This window comes from Spermophilus citellus, assembly GCF_964194105.1.
Source record: "Spermophilus citellus genome assembly, chromosome: 9".
Lineage (NCBI taxonomy): Eukaryota > Metazoa > Chordata > Mammalia > Rodentia > Sciuridae > Spermophilus > Spermophilus citellus.
Genome location: NC_138191.1, coordinates 97,629,737 through 97,649,761, shown reverse-complemented (window position 1 = coordinate 97,649,761; position 20,025 = coordinate 97,629,737). Strand labels below are relative to the sequence as shown.

Here is a 20,025-nt window from a genome sequence, read left to right as displayed (position 1 = left end):
AAATGGCACTGGTGTTTTGGACTTGAGCCAGTTGGATCTGTTCTCTCCTCAAGGGAGAAGGATTAGATAATCAGTATATTCCAGTTTCTTGCTTAGTTCTTCAGCATTTGTAATCACTATTGAATGAGTGTCAGAACTGGTTTGTGATCTTCCGGTTCAACTGGTGGTCACCTAAATAGATAAGGACAGAGCTGAGACCAAACTTCAGGTCTCTTGACTCCCAATCCAGTGCTCTTTTGGATGCACTCCAGCCCCTGACTCTGCCTGGCCCTTATGAAAGGAACAGAATGTACTTGGCTGCCTCAAACCCACAGGGTCCTGATTGAGAGTTGGAGCTAAAGGAAGGTCGTGTTCCCAGAATGGAATTCTGTTGTGCCTCAGGCCACACAGCATAATTCTATGTCTTTTGATACCTTCTTTCTTCTGTAAAATGGGAGCAGAGCCTGAAGACATAGTTAAATGGAGATCCTGATCAAATGTCCACAGTCATCCAGGGACCGAGCGTTGATCAATGTAGGCTTATCGAATTGCAAAAATGAATTTCGGGGGTTCTTTTTCTCCAGCTCTTATTTCTAGCTTGCTCCATAAAAGGAGAAGGGGAGGACTTCGGCTAGGTCCAACGCCTCCGCCTCCTGGATAGGAAGACCAGCTGTCTCCAGGCATCAGCCGGCCCGGCGGGAATCGGCCGTGGGCGGGGCCTTCTGTGGGCGGGCTCTGTGGGCGGGGCCTTCTGTGGGCTGGGCCGTAGACGGGAAGTGGGCCCCGGGCGGGGACAAATTGGACGCGGAGTCCCTGACGCTGCGTCTCCGGCCTTGAGGGCAGCGGCCTTTTTCTTGGACTAGAATTCCTTCACCTCTGCCTTCTCGCCGCCCGGGACGATGGTGCCCCGCCTGCTGCTGCGCGCCTGGCCTCGGGGCCCTGCCATTGGCCCTGGAGCCCCCTGTCGGTCCCTCAGTGCTGACAGTAGGCCTGGCCAGTACCTGCAGCACAGCATCGTGCCCACCATGCACTACCAGGACAGTCTGCCCAGGTGAGCCCGACCTCCCCGACCCTGCCAGCCCAGGATTGACCCCAGCGCGACTCCATTTACTCAGGACTTCTGAAACTGAACTGGCTTACACCCCCAAACCCCGACCTTGGAGGCAGCCATATTCCCCATTCTCGAACTCCTGTGACTTCCCAGCTTCCAGTTTCTCCAGCCCAGGAACCCCAGAACCTTCAAATTCTCCAAAATCCTTCCATGCACAATTCTCCGATTCTCCATCTTGAGCCCTTCTCGAATTCCCTCTCCATTAACCTAACTTCCAACCGGATGGATGGATGGATGGAGTGCCTCAGGATTGAGGCCCTCATATTTTCCCTTGAAATATGTCCTGCCTGAATATCTCCAAAACCATCAGAATCCTTCCAAACTAGGGATATCTAATGAATGACGAGCATTCCTGCCTGGAATATTTAGGTTGCCAGTTTCTGATATTAATAGTACTGTGGTACCTCAAGTTCTCCCAGTGCTCCCCCTTCTTCACCCATTACTCAGAACTTTCAGTGCCACTCCTCATTCTTCCAGTACCCTGCTCTTTTAGCACCCCACTAGTCTCCACAAGCACTGTCGCATGTTCACTCTTACCCTCAACCATACCCCCACCATGCACATCCTAACTTCTAAGTCCAGTCTTAACCTGGAAACGTTTCGTGCCACCAGACCCTCCTCAGCATCCCTCCCTTCAAGTTCCTCTAAAATATCCTCCCTCACAGACATTGCTCCCTGCAACTTCAGCCCACCCTCATAGAATTCTTGAAACTGTCCTCATGCCCCTTGAGGACTTCATCTCTTTCAAATTAGATCCAGGACTCTCCCAAATTTTCAGTGCTCTTCATCATAGGCTACCATCCCCACCTTCTGAAACATGAAACACCTTATAAGAATAGCCCTAAGTCTTTCTCTCCCCCACCCTTACCCAGCACTTCCCAGCATCCAGTTTTTCCAGTCTTTGAACTCCCAGCCTTCATCTAAATTGCCAGCTCTCCTTGTCCAGAAAGAAATTACAAATTTCCTTCACTCTCTGAAACTGAACCTAAATTGTCATCTCTACTCACTCACCATTTAGTTCCTGGAGCCAAGTTTCCAATTTGTTTCAGAAATCCTTCTCTCTTTCTCACTAAACTGTCATCAGGAATCCTCCAAGCTAGGGGCCAGTACTCCTTCTCCAGGAAAAGAACAGCATTATATCACAGGCAGTGCCCCCAGCCACAAAGTTGCTGTTTTTCTTTATATCCAAGAGTTATGTTTAACCCAATATCAGTGCCCACCCTCCCCTCTCAGGAAGATCATCCAAAGGCAATTCTCCTGAAATAATAGTGTGCAAACCTCTAAGACAGACTAAAATGAGATTATCTGAACTAGTAGGAGAGAGAAAGAAAACAAGGTCTGTGTGCTTGAGGGATAAGCCTGGGACCTGCCTCCTCCTTGTCAGCATGTGTGTCTGAGCTGTGCTTGTATGTGGGGGAAAGGTCAGGACTGACAAACCTGTCTTCAATTGCCAAATCCAGAGTCATAGTCATTGACTTTCAGGCAGGCCCAGGCCCCACCCAGGTTTAAGATCAAAAGGAGTTTCTGTATTTCAGACTTGGAAAGCTAGAAAGAATATTTAAGATCATTTACTCCAAAGCCATCCACAGCACAAAAATCTGTAGAAATCTGCAAGAACAAACAATAATGCTCACCGCCCATTAAGCAACCATAAAGTGGAGTTAGCTGGGGGATAAAATTCCTTCTAAATTCTGGGTTAGTAAAATGTATTATCTTTGACATTTATCTTGATGTCAGACTTGGTAAAGAGCCCTTACTTTGAAGTCTAGCAGAACTTAGTTTCAGATTCTATATCTACAACTGTAGCTATAATTTTGAGCAATTCAGTTAACTTAGTGACAGTCCCCTGTGAGTTCTCCGTTGTAGCATAATACTGAGATAAGATACAAGAGATAGGGAAGTATCATAATTAGTCACTCCCTCCACCTTATCTGTCAGTTTTCTTATTACCTTTGCCTTTTAACTTGGTAGACTTGGATGCTCTTTCTACTAGGATCCCTCCCACTATGATTTGCCTGTTGTTTGTTTGTTTGTTTTTATGAGTGTGGTAAAATATGCTTAACATAAAATTTACTATTTTAACCACTTTTAGCTGTATAGTTCAGGGATATATAGTGTGTGTGTGTGGTGTTGGGCATTGAACCCGGGGCCTTGTGCACTGGAGGCAGGCACTCTACCAACTGAGCTATATCCCCAGCCCAGGGTGTATATTTTTTAAGAGGTATATTTATATAACTTGGGACTATGAAACTGTAAGTCCTGAGGAAACCAAGGATGGATCTGACTGGCCTCTAATCCACATCAATGAATATTTATCAAATATTTATCAAATATTCATTGATGTGGATTAGAGGCCCATCAGGGATGGGGAGGCACTTGTGGTTCAGTGGAAGAGATAAAACAGTGACAGGTAAACAATGTTATAATGTGGATAAGAGGGAAATGACATCTTGCTGTCCTTAAAATAATGAGATAGGAGTCAGACCTGATTTATTTATTTATTTACTTACTTATTTATCTATCTATCACTTTATGGTTCCAGAGATTGAACAAGTCACATCCCTAGCCTGCCCCACTTTTTATTTTGAGACAGGGTCTCACTAAATTGCTGAGGCTGACTTTGAACTTTCAATATTCCTGTCTCAGCCTCCCAAGTTTCTGGGATTACAGGTGTGTGCCACTCACACCTGACTTTTAACCCCAGCTCTACTTTTTACTGGTTTTGCATGGCCAGGAGCAAGCTGTATTACCTAAAAATGGGAATGTTAATATTACCTTCCTCTCTGAGTAGTTAGAACCAAACCCTGTGATAGAAAGCACTTGGCTGGATCTTGTGGCACATGCCTGTAATCTCAGCAATTTGGAAGGCTGAGATAGGAGGATGGAAAACTTGAGACCAGCCTCAGCAAATTAATGAGCCCTGTCTCAAACTTAAAAAAAGAAAAAAAATTTTTAAAGAGCTGGGGCCCTTAAAAAAAAAAAAAGCTGAATCTGGCACATAGTAAGTACATGGTGTCATTCACAAGTACTGTGTAAATAATCACTGAAAGAAAGCCATTGTGTTGAATGAGCGTAGAGGTGCAAGTGACTTATAGCCTGGGTGAGTGGGGGAAGTTTCACAGAGAAAGTGGCACTTGAGCTGGAATCTGAAATTCACCAAGTGAGCAGTAATGAATAAAGGACAGAGAGGCACATGCCAAGGAACAGATAACTGCAATCTGTGATGTGACCAGAAATTTTGAAAGGTTTATGATAGGCCCAGCCCAAGAAAAGAATCACTATGTAGGCCTTAAGTTATTGGAGTTGGTGTGGGGTGTGTGTGGGGAGAAGAGCCCATTATTAGGCACTATGTTAGGTCTATAATTGATGCACAATAAATGCCAATCATCTGTTGTTTTTCTTTTAATCTCTAATCACTTGGTGATGACTGGTGTGGAGACATAATAGGCAGGTTCTCTAGAATTCCTGCAGGAGGCAGAAGAGTCTGAGATTCCAGGGTGTGGAGAATAACAGGGGAAACAGTAATGTTTCAGGCCCCTCAGGCATGTCTTTCAGACCTATCTTCTTGTCTTCTAGAATAAATTTTATTCCCTAGCAACTCTGTGAACACTATCCCAAGTGTAACTAGATCCTGTAGATACAGAGAAGGCTTTTTAGCTGTGTTCTTGCAGGAGAAATCCCAAAGTGCCTACTTCTCAGAGGAGTATTGGGGAATGAGTAAGTGACCGAGAGGAACTTAAACAGGAGATAAATCAGTGTAGCACTTACTTCCATCTTTATTACAGCAAATGACTTTTCAATGGGAGTGGGTGGGGAAGGAAAACCCAGGTAGTTAAGATGGAACTGCCATGTACCTCCCTTAACACCTGGGCTCTACCTCTTTCAAGGCCTGTTGAATTACATCACAGGGAACTCCAGGAACTGTGGTGCACATGTTCAATCACTTGTGGTGTTCTTTGAAGAATGTGAAGGAAGCAGAGTTGTGCATAGAGACTGGACTTGCTCTCACATCTCAGTTTTTCAAGAGAATGAATGTTAACTGGAAGAATGGCTTCTGAACACTTACTGAAAAAGAAATTGTTATGGTACAGACCTTTGTGGTAGCAAGTTATAGAAATTTCAAGTCAAACTGGCTTTAGCAAATGAATTCACAGTCCTGAAAAATAGCCAATGGATCAAGAGGATCAAATGATGTCATTTAGACCCTGTTTCGGCTTCCTGATGAACTCTTCATTTATAGAACTCTGTTCTCAAACAGGTTTTCTTCCCCTGGTGACAGAGTGGTAGCCAGCACATAAGATGTAGCTTACACCCTGATCTTTTAGTGACTCAAGCTAATAGAGATTGCCCTTCCTGGGAGTTCCAAAAAAAAAAAATCCTATAATTAAGTCTGATTGGTTCTTACTGGTCTCATCAGTCCTATACTAGTAATCTATAAGCCCACCCCTGGGAGTTTGGGGTAGTCGGTTCCACCAGCACCACTGGTACTCAGTAGGAAAGGTTAGTTCTTCCACAAAAATAGGGCACTATTACTAGAAACCTGGGAGAATGGATGTCAGGTGGCCCAAAAGCAGAAATGAGAAAATTCTATGCTAGGTACTGAGGAGAGGTGGTGATGAGCTGTTTTCCTAGAGAAGTGAAAAGACTAGGGGCAGAGTTTGGAGCTACAGGACTTGAGGACTGACTAGTATGTTGAGTATTTATTATGTGCTAGGCCCTCTTCTAAATCATTGATAAGCATTGCGGCATTTAACCAGTATAGGACCCTAAACAGGTACAAATGCATATTACCCCCATTTTATAGATGAGGACACGTGGGTACAAGACAGTTGTATGCCCACAGTCACACAACTGTGAGGGATGCAGCCAGAGTCAGCTCCCTGAACTTCCTTGCAAGGGCAGGAGTCAATATGACTCCTAAAGTTGTAGTCACAGAGGAGAGGGCCCTTAGAGACTGTTTCTTTCAGTTTCTTCCTCTGAGAAAAAAATTACCAGAGATGAAAAGTAACTTTTTAAAAAAATTATAACAGCAGGGTGCAGTGGTACTTGCCTGTAATCCCAGAGACTTGGGAGGCTGGGAGGAGGAGACTTGGGAGGAGGATCTCAAGTTCGAGGCCAGCTTCAGCAACTTAGTGAGGCCCTAGCAACTTAGCAAAACCCTGTCTCAAAATAAAAAAAATTTTTTAAAGGGCTGGGATGTGGCTCAATGGTTAAGTGTCCCTGGAGTCAATCGCTATCAAAATAGATAGGTAGACAGATAGATAGATAAATTAACAGCTTTATGGGGAGGCTGAGACAGGAGGATCTCAAGTTAGAAGCCTGCTTGGGCAATTTAACAAGGTCCTGTCTCAAAAAATAAAGCTGGGTACGGTGGTGCACACCTATAGTCTCAGCTACTTGGGAATCTGGACAGGAGGATTGCAAGTTTGAGGTCAGTCTGGGCAGCTTAGCAAGATCCTGACTCAAAAAATAAAGGAATTGGGGGGTGTGGCTCATATAAAACACCACTGAGTTCAATCCCTAGTATGAAAAAAAAATTTTTTTTTTACTAAAATGTGGAGTTACCATTGATACATTAATGATCAATTTTCTCATTTGCCTTGTGAAGCTAATTAATCTCTTTAACATATTGTCTGCTTATGCTGACTTTGCTTTCTCTCCAGGCTGCCTATTCCCAAACTTGAAGACACCATTAGGAGATACCTCAGTGCACAGAAACCTCTCTTGGATGATAGCCAGTTCAGGTAAACGCTGACTACTCCGAATGACCATGGTTGGGTGGTTCCAGAGAGGCTGGCAAGTAATGGTGGACCAAGCTTCAGGGAATGTCTGTGACTTGATTGGATCTCCAGAACCTGGAACCTAGTTTATACATTTGCAAGTTCAGGAAAAGATTTTCATTCCCAAAGGACTGAGCAGTCCCTGAGGTGAGAGTCCTTCTAACCTGACTCAACAGATGGTTTATGAGCCAGAATGCCATACTTTTTCAGGGGAGGGGTTACTGGGGATTGAATTCGGGAGCACTCAACCACTGAGCCACATCCCCTGCCCTAATTTGTATTTTATTTAGAGACAGGGTCTCACTGAGTTATTTAATGCCTCCCTGTTGCTGAGGCTGGCTTTGAACTTGTGATCCTTCTGCCTCAGCCTCCCGCTGGGATTCTAGGCCACTGTGCCCAGCCAGAGAACCATACTTGTACTTTATCTTGGCAGCTGGTACTGGTCATTTGCAGAGGGCGTGTATTCTTGGTAGAGAGGTCCATTGAGAACCATATGGCCCACCAGAAGTTTGCTTGTTGAGCATGTTTATAGCGCTGGATAGTATGACTTCCAAATCCATGCCCTTTTTAGAATCTCAGAATGTGATCTTATTTGGAAATAGGGTTGTTATAGATGTAATTAGTTAAGATGCGGTCCTACATCTTACTGGAGTAGAGGAGTAGAATAGGTTTTTTGTTTTTTTTGGTATGGGGATTGAACCTAGAGGGCCTTATCCACTGAGCTATATCCCCAGACCTTATTTTTTATTTTGAGATATGAAGTTGCTTAAGTCCTTGATGAATTGGTAAGGGTGGCCTTGAACTTGCTATCCTCCTATCTCAGCCTCCCAAATCATTGGGATTACAGGCATGTGCCATTGTGTCTAGCAGGGTAGGTCCTTAATCCAATAGAACTCATGTTCTTATAAAAGAGTAAAAGAGACACAAACAGCCATGTGAGGGTGAGGACAGAGATTAGAGTGTTGTATCAACAACCCAAGGAGAGTCAAGATTGCTGGTATCATCAGAAGCTAAGAATGGAATATATTTTCCTAGAGCCTTCAGAGAGATACAGTCCTGTTGATGCCTGGATTTTGAACTATAGCCTCCAGAACTGTGAGAGAATAAATTTCTGTTCCTTTAAGCCCCACCCAGTTTGTGATAGTTATGGCAGTCTTAGGAAACTAATACAGCAAAGAATTCAAAAATAATATCAGATATTGCCAAAAAGTGGATTGCATTAAGCTCTGTTAGCCTTGTGTGGTTTGGTACTTTGGTACTTTTTCCATAATGAGAATTTTTTATTTCCATAACTGGCATTGCTATTTGAATCAGAATCCTTCATTGGGCAGTGACAGAGAAACAGAAACTATTTATAATCTAGGTTCCTGCTTTTAAATATTCCTTGTTCAGGAGCTGTTAGTGTTCTCTTCAGATGGATGAACCACTTAATTTACCCATATTACCTCAAACAGTGAAATTGCATTAAAATAACCAAACTGAATTAAAAAAAATTCTTGATAGTAACTAGAAGTTTCTTTTAATATAATAATGAATTAACAGCTATCAGTTACAAAGTAAGTATTATGTTTTAGACTATACATTTTTAACCTTGTAGGGTGGTCTCTTTTATGCATCAAGAAACTGAGACTCAAGAGAGAATGTATAATTTGTCAAGTCACACAGTTTAAAAGTGACAGAACCAAAAATTAAACTCAGTTATTTTTTACTCAAAAGCTTATATCCTTTTCTTCATGCCAAACTGCTTCCTAGAGATTAGAGTGTCCTGTGAAATGTTGCTTAAGCTTCCTGATATCCTAGATTTTTCTGTTTTAGATTGATTCCTTTTCTGTTGATTTCAGAGGTACCTTCTTACCTCCTTCCCAGTTTGTAGGGATATGCTGTTGGGGGATCCACAGACCCCTCTGAGTTCTTCTTGACCATGAACTTAAAGGTATTAGGTTTAATTCTGTCTTTTTTGATCATTTCAGGAAGACAGAACAATTTTGTAAGAGTTTTGAGAACGGAATTGGAAAAGAACTACACAAGCAGCTGGTGGCTTGGGACAAACAGAATAAACACACAAGCTACATTTCTGGTAGGTGGGCTGGCCTGTGGGCAGGACTTTTCCCAGAGCCATCTATAATGAAAAATAAGGAATCCTCTCTGCCATTTTGGTCTCAGGAATATTTTCAGTGAGACCAGCATTGAAGTTATGGCCCCCCTACTTCCTGAAGCAGATGTTAAGGCTGTGGGAGCGCCTCCCCTAGGTGCTGACTGGGGGGCCTCCTCTCTAGCAGTGGCTTGCCTTCTCCTTTGGTGCAGTCCAATCAAGGACTGTCTGAAAAGGATGCAGGATTAGGTCCTGCGGCTTCTTCCTGTGGTTCTAGGTCCCCCACAGGCTGACCTAACTGCCCTTTCATGACTCTTCCTGATACACTCCATGCTTCAACAAGTATGAACACTGTGGTCCCCTGAACCTGTGAGTCTTTCACCTTCAATGCCTTTTATCCATATTCTTCCCCTTCTGTTCTGCTTCTTTTTTCTTTTCTTTTTGGTACTGGGCACTGAACCCAGGAGCATTCTGCCTCTGAGCTACATCTATTTTTATTTTTATTTTATTTTATTTTTAAAATATTTTTTAATTGTTGGTGGACCTTTGTTTTATTTATTTGTATGTGGTGCTAAGAATCGAACCCAGTGCCTCATGCGTGATAGGTAAGCACGCTTCCACTGAGCCATAACCCCAGCCCACACAGCCATTTTTTAAGAAATTTATTTTAGAGAGAGTTGCATTAAATTGCCTAGGCTGTCCTTGAATCTGCATTGCAGACCTTCTGTTCTGCCTTAGCTTCCCAAGTCTCTGGAATTACAAATCACTGTGCCTAGCTCCATTTTCTTTTTCTTTTCTTTTTTTTCCTGGCAAATTCCTCCTTTGATATCTGGGTAGGGTAGCTTTTTTGTTTTGTTTTTCTTTTTAATATTTATTTTTTAGTTGTATTTGGACACAATACCTTTATTTCTTTTTATGTGGTGCTGAGGATCGAACCAAGGGCCCCCCATGCACTAGGTGAGTGCTCTACCGCTGAGCCACAACCCCAGCCCTGGGTAGGGTAGTTTTTCTATAAATCTTCTCAGTCCTTTCCCCTCTCATTCAAAGTTAGTTACTTCCACCTCTCTTCCTTCAGTATTTCTTTAACTTTTCCTTTGTATCAGGTTATACATGCACATAGTTTAAAGAATCAAATATTTCCATAAGGCTTATTAGGAGAAGTAGCAATTGCCTGACCTTCCCTTATTTTCACACCTTCTTTCATTTTCTGTTTAATTCCCTTGATATGTACCCACACATCCCTAAATGATATACTTATATAACTGCATCTTAATTTTAATTTTTTTCTTTCTTTCTTTCTTTTTTTAATTTTAGGCATTATCTGTTAACATCTAACTACAAAGATTAGAATTTAGCAAACTTTTACATCCCCTCCCACATATATAAGTGTAGATATTTCTCAGACCCACATTTTCCCAGTATAATTATTTATAATTTTGGTTAATTCAATATTTCTTGTTTATACTGTTATGATCATACAAATGCTATTATTAGCTGAGTCATGTAGTATATTGGATTGTTTTTCCTTTCCTATAGAAACTTATTTTTTTCTCTGAAGTTTTTAAAATTTTTTTTGGCACTGAAGATTAAACTCAGGAGTGCTTAAACACTGAGTCACATACTCAGCCCTTGTTATTTTTTATTTGGAGATAGTTTCTCTCTGAGTTGCTTAGGGTCTCACTGAGTTGCTAAGGCTAACTTTGAGCTTGTGATCCTGCTTCCTCAACCTCCTGAGTCGCTGGGATTACAGCTATGCACCCACCACCATACCTGGCTTCTCTAAAGTTAATGATTCTGCTGGGCACTGTGGCACATACCTGTAATCCCAGTGGTTCTGGAGGCTGAGACAGGACAATGCCAAGTTGAAAGACAGCCTCAGCAATGGTGAGGCACTAGGCAACTCAGTGAGACCCTGTCTCTAAATAAAATACAAAACAGGGCTGGGGATGTGGCTCAGTGATTGGGCACCCCTGAGTTCAATCCCTGGTACCAAAAAAGAAAAAGAAAAAAAAAAAGAATAGATGAGATCTTTTCTTTTCTTTTCTTTTTTTTTTTTTTTTTTTTTTTTGGTACCAGGGATTGAACTCAGGGGCACTTGCCCACTAAGCCACATCCCCAGCCCTATTTTGTATTTTATTTAGACACAGGGTCTCACTGAGTTGCTTAGCACCTCACCTTTGCTGAGGCTGGCTTTGAAACTTGTGATCCCCTGTCTTAGCCTCCCAAACTGCTGGGATTACAGGTGTGTGCCACCCCTTCTGGCTCATCTTTTCTTTTGATTAATAATTTATGCCCACACTCCTCCTAAACTGTCTGAATCTCCTCTGAGTACATGAGAGAACATTACATAGTCTATTAATTTTGTTCTTTTTAAAATATATATTCATATATGTATGTGTGTGTATATCTATCTATATATATATATATATTTTTTAAATTTTAAGTGGACACAATATCTTTATTTTACATTTATGTGATGCTAAAGATCAAACCCAGCACCTCAAGCATGCTAGGCAAGCGCTCTACCACTGAGCCACAACCCCATCTCCTAATTTTTTCTTCTTGACAAAGTCTCTTCTAGAACTTCTGACTCACCTTGGACTGGGTCTGTGAAACCATTCCTCACGCCACGCCCCCCACACCTTTTTTTTTTTGGTACTGGGGATTGAATCCAGGATGCTTTACCATTGAGCCACATCCCCAGTCCTTTTTATTTTTTATTTTTAGACAGGATCTCACAGAGTTGCTTAAGGCCTTGCTAAGTTGCTGAGGTTGGCTCTGAACTTGTAATCCTCCTGCCTGAACCTCCTGAGTCACTAGAATTTCAGGTGTGTACCACAACCTGGCATCTGTGAACTCTTGGCCTAGGATCTTTTTGGGGATCTTTTTTTTCAGCCGAGGTTTCTCTTATTCTCTCTCACGCTGGGACTCTGTTTCTTGGATTTCACATTTTCCTTTCTTAATGTCTCCCTTATTTTCTTAGAACACAAGATTCCCTTTGCTCTCTGGAAGCAGAACACAGAGAGCAAAAGTTTTGAAAACTGTTCTCATACTTCAGTGATAATTTGTTTGACTAGCTTGAAAATAATTTTTCCACAGATTTTGAAGTCTATACTCCATTATCTTTTATTTTATTTATTTTTTATAGGAAGAAAGGTTTATTTTGGCTATGGTTTCCGTCCACAATCAGCTGGTTCCATTCCTTTTTTTTTTTTAAATAGATGTAACATATATAATAGCACAACATAGCCATTTTTTTAAGAGAGAGCGAGAGAGATAGGATCGAACCCGGGCCGCACGCATGCCAGGCGAACGCGCTACCGCTTGAGCCACATCCCCAGCCCATGGTTCCATTCCTTTTAAAAAGCTTTTGTGGAGGCAGAAACATCATGACCGAAAGGTGTGGTCAGGAAAGCTGCTTACCTCATGGTATCCAGAAATCAGAGAGCCAGCGAGCGCTCCATTGTCTTTTACATTCAGTGTTGCTAAGTTATTTTGTTATTTTGAGTCTTGATCCTTTGCTCCTCTGTCTCTGGGAGCTTTTAGAAATTTCTCTTTTCCCGGGTGTTCTGAAATTCAGATAATGTGTTTTGGAATGGGTTTATTTATACCCTTTTGCTGGGTCACTCAGTGAGTTCTTTGACCCTTCAAACTCATGTTTATCCCAGCTCTAGCATATTCTCATTTTATTTCTTTGATTTTTCTCCCTAAATTCTATCTTCCAGTCTTTGAGTTTCTAAATTTCTCCTTTCCTGTTTTTCATTTTCAAGGGCTCTTCTTTCTTTTTCTTAGGATGTTCTTTTCTTTTTAAACAATTTTATCTCTGGAATATTTAAAACATTTTTCTTCTTCCTTCATAGTCAGTCTCCTTCAAGTTGCCTTTTTCCTGTTTGTTTTGCCTCTTTTCTTTCTGCTGATGCTTCTTAATCCTTCCGTGCTGCCTTAGATATGAGTGACATACTAAAAAGTTGTTGGAAGCTCTGTGGATGAGGGTGAGGCTTGTTGGTTACAGGTGTCACTGTGATGTGATCTGGCTAAACTGTTTCTTTGAGGTTCTCCTAATGGTAGTGTCTTTGAGTTAGATTCCTCAGGGAAGGTTTTTCCAGTAAACTGCTAGGAAGTTGCTAGTGTGGTAGAAATAGGGCAAAGAAAGCAAGTTTGAGAGCTCAACTGTGACTTAGGTCTTCTAGTTTCACTTTAACCAGAGAATACAAAAAGCCTTCTATCGAAGTAAGGAGGAAACACTGGGGTTAAGAGTAGTGATCTAATTAAACAGTTGTTCAACCAGAGATCTAAACAGCCCGTTACTGAGCTGTCTGGAAGTTCTGCTGTGTAAAACAGATTATTTTTTTATCTGTCATGCAGTTTAAGATTGGCTTTCTTTTTTTTAATTAGTTGTTCAAAACATTACAAAGCTCTTGACATATCATATTTCATACATTTGATTCAAGTGGGCTATGAACTCCCATTTTTCCCCCTATACAGATTGCAGAATCACATCGGTTACACATCCACGTTTTTACATACTGCCATACTAGTGTCTGTTGTATTCTGCTGTCTTTCCTATCCCCTCCCCTCCCCTCCCCTTCCCTCCCATCTTCTCTCTCTACCCCATCTACTGTACTTCATTTCTCTGGTGAAGGGAAAGGGAGAAAAAAAATAAGATTGGCTTTCTTGAATCTGTTTTTGGTTATTACCCGTTACCTAAATACTTTCAAATTTTGAATATTTGCTCTTTTCTCATTCTCTTGGCCTTATTTTGGTGTGTGTGTGGGGGGTGGGGGAGATACCAGGGATTGAACTCAGGGGCACTCAGCCACTGAACCACATCCCCAACCCTATTTTGTATTTTAATTTCTTTTACTCAAGGTTGGAGTGGGAGTCATAGGCATGAATTTATGTTTTCTTTAATAAAATACGTCTTATCCACCAGTACTTCTTTTCTCTCATCATTTTAGTGTATTGCATCACATTTTAATTTTGTTTGTCTGTTTCACTAGAATTTTTCAGAATTAAAGAATATATTCTATTCTTCTCTAAATCCCCTGGACCAGGACCTGGCACTGACTCCCAAGGAATGGAATGGAATGAATGGGCCAATGAAGAAGTCATGGTTAAATTGGATCTATTAGTCCTTTCCCAGTACTACCTGTGAAAATTATTTCCTCCAAAGTCATAGAGAGTCCTTTTTTGTTGATTTTATCCATGTGTACTAACCTCAGCAGGAATTCCCTTGAAGACACATTTTTTTCTGATAAAATATTGCTTCTGGAAGTTTTGTAGGCAAAACATCCAGCATGTGATCCACATGCACTTATGGTTATTTCTAATTGATTTTTTGAGTACTTCCTAAAAGAGAGTTCATAAATATATACTGTACACGGAAGGACAGTGAAGGCTGCCCTCTGTGCCCCTGTCCCATTAAGGAGATAGTCAAAGGTGAATATTGTCCCTGAAAGTAGATGAATCAAGAGAAATCTAAGGAAATGGGGTAGGAATTAGCTGTTCTGTTCTAGCATGGAATCTTACTGTATGTTTTCCCTTTAGGAACACCCCCCCCCAAAAAAAAAAAAAGAGAAACAGAATAAAGAAGAAAAAGCAATTAATAAACATTAGGGGAATACATATCATATCCATAATGATATGCTACTTCATACCCACCAGAATGGCTCCAGTCAAAAAGACATATAGTAACAAGTGTTGATGAGGATTTGGGGGAAATTGGAAGTCTCATGTGCAACTGGTAGGCCGGCTGCAGCTACTTTAGAAAATGCCCTGGCTGTTCCTCAAAAGGCTTAAAAGAAACTTAGATGACCTGCCAGTTCCACTCCTAACTATATGCTCAAGAGAATTAGTAACATGTCCAACCAAAAACTCATATATGAAAGTTCAAGGCAGTATATTTCATAATAGCTAAGAAATGGTAACAACTAAATAGCTATTAAACAAAATGTAGTATACCCATAAAATGGAACATAGTTCAACAATAACAAGAAAATTAAACAACAGTAAAAATGAAATGAAGAACTAATATACTCTCCAACATGGATGGACCTCAAAAGCATTATCAAAAATGACAGCCCAGGGGAAGGGAGGGGGCATGGGGTTATTAATGATGGTGGAATGTGATGATCATTATTATCCAAAGTACATGTATGAAGACATGAATTGGTGTGACTATACTTTGTATGCAACCAGAGATATGAAAAATTGTGCTCTATATGTGTAATAAGAATTGTAATGCATTCCGCTGTCATATATAAATTAAAAAAATGACAACCCAGATGCAAAAGACCACACATTGTATAATCCCTTTTATTTTGCTTTTTAGGCCCCTGGTTTGATATGTATTTAACTGCTCGAGACTCAGTTGTTCTGAACTTTAATCCATTTATGGCGTTCAATCCTGATCCAAAATCTGAGTATAATGACCAGCTCACCCGGGCGACCAACATGACTGTTTCTGCCATCCGGTTTCTGAAGACACTCCGGGCTGGCCTTTTGGAGCCAGAAGTATTCCACTTGAACCCTGCCAAAAGTGACACGAATACCTTTAAGAGACTCATACGCTTTGTGCCTTCATCTCTGTCTTGGTATGGGGCCTACTTGGTCAATGCATATCCCTTGGATATGTCTCAGTATTTTCGGCTTTTCAATTCAACTCGTTTACCCAAACCCAGGCGGGATGAACTCTTTACTGATGACAAGGCCCGACACCTCCTGGTCCTAAGAAAAGGACATTTCTATGTCTTTGATGTCCTGGATCAAGATGGGAACATCGTGAGCCCCTCAGAAATCCAGGCACATCTGAAGTACATTCTCGAAGACAATAGCCCTGTGCCTGAGTTTCCTCTGACATATCTGACCAGTGAGAACCGAGATGTCTGGGCAGAGCTCAGGCAGAAGCTGATACATGGGGGCAATGAGGAGACCCTGAGAAAAGTGGACTCCGCTGCCTTCTGCCTCTGCTTAGATGACTTCCCCATTAAGGACCTTGTCCATTTGTCCCACACCATGCTACATGGTGATGGTACAAATCGCTGGTTTGATAAATCCTTTAACCTCATTGTGGCCAAGGATGGCACTGCCGCTGTCCACTTTGAGCATGCTTGGGGTGACGGGGTTGCAGTACTCAGGTTTTTCAATGAAGTGTTTAAAGATAGCACTAACACTCCTGCCATCACTCCCCAGAGCCAGCCAGCCAATACGGACTCTTCCATCACTGTGCAAAAACTCAGCTTCAAATTGAATGATGCCTTAAAGGCTGGAATCACTGCTGCAAAGGAAAAGTTTGATGCTACCACAAAAACCCTCACCATTGACTGTATGCAGTTTCAGAGAGGAGGCAAAGAATTCTTGAAGAAGCAGAAGTTGAGCCCTGACGCAGTGGCACAGCTGGCCTTCCAGATGGCCTTCCTGCGGCAGTATGGGCAGACAGTGGCCACCTATGAGTCCTGCAGCACTGCAGCATTCAAACATGGCCGCACTGAGACCATTCGCCCAGCCTCCATCTTCACAAAGAGGTGCTCTGAGGCCTTCGTCAGGGAGCCCTCTAAGCACAGTGCTGGCGAGCTTCAGCAACTGATGGCCGAGTGCTCCAAGTACCATGGCCAGCTGACCAAAGAAGCAGCAATGGGTGAGGCAGGGGTGGGGAGCATGCCCTCTGTGCCTGGGGTAGACTCAGTAACATCCCCCCACATCTGATGTCTACCCTGTCCCTAGATTTAATTTACCTGCTTATTCCCAAAATGATGATTTTTTCCCCCTATCCTAGTAGTCTGAACAGCCAGCCCAGCCACTAGGGATCAGAATGTTCTCATGTCCTAATAGGGATGGAGAAATGCATCTAACTTTCTTCTCATTTAAAAGTCATTTTCAACTGTGAGTCATGATTCTCCTTTTTCTATTGCTTTTTAGTTATCAGACTTCCTTTCAACAATTGAGAATTTCTAAGTCCACAGCTCCCTCTCACTTTACCTCAGATGTAGTGTGTTGGCTCCCTGGAAATAGATCATCTCAGAAGTGCTTTCCAAATTGAAGTGTCATCTTTTCATCTCTTTGTGATAAAATTGAAAACCTGGAAAGGATGTGGAGGATATCCAATCTTTTCACATAGCTTCAAAGTCCTAGAACTGAAAGGGTCCTCCAAGACCTAGTTTTTTTCCTTCTCCATTTTATAGGCAGGAAACTGAGGCCACTGGCTTAGTGTTACACAGAAAATATGTAGTAAGGCTGAAATTAGAACCCTGGCCAAAAATCCTTTTTTTTTTTCCTAGTGACTTAATCTTGTCTTTTACATGTGAATTAGACTTTTGAGTTTTGTCTTATTTTTGGTTTATGTGTGTGATGGAGGAGGGGCGATTGCTGGGAATTGAACCTAGGGCCTTGTGTATGCTAACACATACTTTACCACTGAGCTGCGTATACCTCTTGCCCCATATCTTAAGTTTTTGAGTCTATGGCTTTCTTCACATACTGTCTTGACTGACTAAATTGATTCACAATTTTTAAAACTATGCTTTTATTCTAGGCTCATTTTTAGCTCAACTATTGACAGCTGAAAATATTTTTAAAATAATTTAAGGTAGGTGTAATGGCACACACCTATAATTCCATTGACTTGGGAGGCTGAGGCAGGAGGATTGTAAGTTCAAGGCCAGCCTCAGCAACTTAGTGAGGCCCTAAGCAACTTAGAGATTCTGCACCCAAATAAAAAAAATTTTTAAATGCCTAGAGATGTGGCTCAGTGTTTAAACACCTCTGGGTTCAATTCCTGGTTTAAAAAAAATAATTTTTAAAAAAATATTCTGGAATAAGCTTCTGCAAAGTTTAGTGAGCTGGAGATATACAAACAAAGGTAGAGAGACCCTTCTCCTACTTTACAGACTGCTCTTAAGGGGGATTCCCATCATGGCTGGGAGGTTTGCCTAAGATCCTTTCCAGTTCTGAGATTCTGAGACTCCTGTTTTTCCATTTTGTCTCTGACAGGCCAGGGCTTTGACAGACACTTGTTTGCTTTGCGGTACCTGGTGGCAGCCAAAGGAATTGTCCTGCCCGAGCTCTACCTGGACCCTGCATATGAACGGATAAACCACAACATCCTGTCCACCAGCACGCTGAGCAGCCCAGCAGTGAACCTTGGTGGCTTTGCCCCTGTTGTCCCTGATGGCTTTGGCATTGGTTATGCTGTTCATGACGACTGGATAGGCTGCAATGTCTCCTCCTACCCAGGGCGCAATGCCCGGGAGTTTCTTCACTGTGTCGAGAAATCCTTAGAAGATATATTTGATGCCTTAGAAGGCAAATCCATCAAAGCTTAGCTTCCAGGTAGATGGAAAGTCCTCCATTACTTCCTCATGAAAATGGAGGGCCGTGTAGCCAATAAGTGCTATTCTGTGCCTAATGAAACTAATCACGAGCCCAAGCAGCCAGTGCTGCAGGCTTGAGCTCAAAGATTATTTTTTTAAAGCTAAATGTGTTATTTCTGAATGGGACTAGATCACAAGAGACAATGAGAAATCTCAGTTTCAAGACCCTCTGATCAAGATATTGGGTTTAAAGAACTAACTCAGGTCTATTTATTGTTTAAACAGAAATAAAATGTAATTGTGTAATTGTTGCTTAAAGATGCTTCCTCTTATTATTAGTAGTGTTTTTTGGGTTTTTTTGTTTTGTTTTGTTTTGTTTTGTTTTTTTGGTTTTGTTTTGTAGTGCTGGGAATTGAATTCAGGGACTTGTGCATGCAAGGCAAGCACTCTACCAATTGAGCTATATCCCCAGCTTTTTTTTTTTTTTTTTTTTTTAATCCCTACTTCCCACAAAGAACTTCCCAATAGTAAGTTCAGGAAGCAATAAGTTCCCATTGATTCCTGGCTCCTCAGGTGCTATGGGAAACACTGTTTCATCCTCTATAAACTTGTCCCTTTCTCTTGGGCAAAAGTACTCTTTATTTTTCTAAGGAGTGAACTGCTCTGCTTGATTCTGGCAGGCCTGCTTCAATAAAGGATCTAACCACGGATTTAAGGACTGCTATTTGACTATTTTGGGGGACCAAATGAGGCTTTATAATGGGCATGTGTTTATTTTAATCAGTTGAAGTGTGAGTGAGAATTGTGGCCTCAGGTAGCAAACATAAGTCTGCATTTTGCAGTAGAGAACATTTCCTTTAAGTGAAATGAGTATAGATTTTTTTCCTCTCCCATTACTTGTTAGAATGCTACTGGAACTTGAACAGAAGATCATTTTTATCAAATTTTTTGAAAAGGAAGTAATTTGTGTTAATCTTACTGCATTCCTAATGGCTTCTCAGTGAGTTACAGATACAGCCTTTCTATCCTCCTCATTTGCTTCCCTTTAACACATGTCCTACAGAGAAGCCCAGTGGGTCCCATGTCTTCAGCCTGCCTTGCCTAGGTTTTTACTGTTCCTTCTTTATGAAAACTTCTATCCTTGGTCAAAACACATAAGGTAGAAATTTCATTCTGGACACACTTAGCTCCCAGGAACAGCACAATATACGTTAACCACAACAATGGATTTAAATTTGCATCACTCAGAGGGCGAGGAGCCCTAACTACTACTTCCTAGACACCAAAAGGCCCTTTGGGAGTCAAAAGGAGCCTGCCTAAGCTGTGGAATTGCCTGGCAGGAGCTGGGACCTCACCCACTCCAGAAGGGAGGAGCCTACCTTGGCATGGCGCGCAGTCTTGACTGTGTGCTTGGTGAGCAGGAAGGCATACTCCTCTGTGGTATGACTACAGGTGCTGAGTCAGATGTCCTGCCCAATATATGCTTCTGGCATCTTCAGCAGGCTGAGCACCACAGGACTCAGGTTATTCACAGGCATACTGTCCATGGGGATGTCACCCATGGGCAAGCCTGGGGTGGGTAAAGAGACATGCTGGCATGGTCAGAGGCCCTCTCTGGGAAGCTAGACTGGATTTCCCAGAGTTAGTCCACTGGACACCTGCCCAAATCAGCATTATTGGATAGTGTCCAGGTGTGGCGCCAGGAGCCCTTGGGTCCTTCCTCACCCACAAAAAGGGATGCCTTTTCAGATCACC

General features: G+C 42.0%; 1 protein-coding gene and 1 long non-coding RNA gene across 3 annotated transcripts in view; one reads left to right on the top strand and one right to left on the bottom strand.

Annotated features, from left to right (window-relative positions):
- The window catches only part of LOC308655743, a 44,481-nt gene extending 41,990 nt beyond the window's left edge, over positions 1-2,491 (bottom strand). For both annotated transcript variants that reach the window (XR_014023517.1, XR_014023518.1), the window contains exon 1: positions 2,102-2,491. This is a non-coding gene — a long non-coding RNA (uncharacterized lncRNA). The remainder of the gene's footprint in view (positions 1-2,101) is intronic.
- On the top strand, positions 729-18,576 carry CPT2 (carnitine palmitoyltransferase 2). Its single transcript, XM_081305953.1, has 5 exons — positions 729-1,030; positions 6,754-6,834; positions 8,841-8,947; positions 15,294-16,598; positions 17,951-18,576. The coding sequence occupies exons 1-5, from the start codon at positions 879-881 to the stop codon at positions 18,280-18,282; spliced, it is 1,977 nt and encodes a 658-aa protein (XP_081162079.1). The 5' UTR covers positions 729-878; the 3' UTR covers positions 18,283-18,576.
- The last annotated feature ends 1,449 nt before the right edge of the window (positions 18,577-20,025 follow it).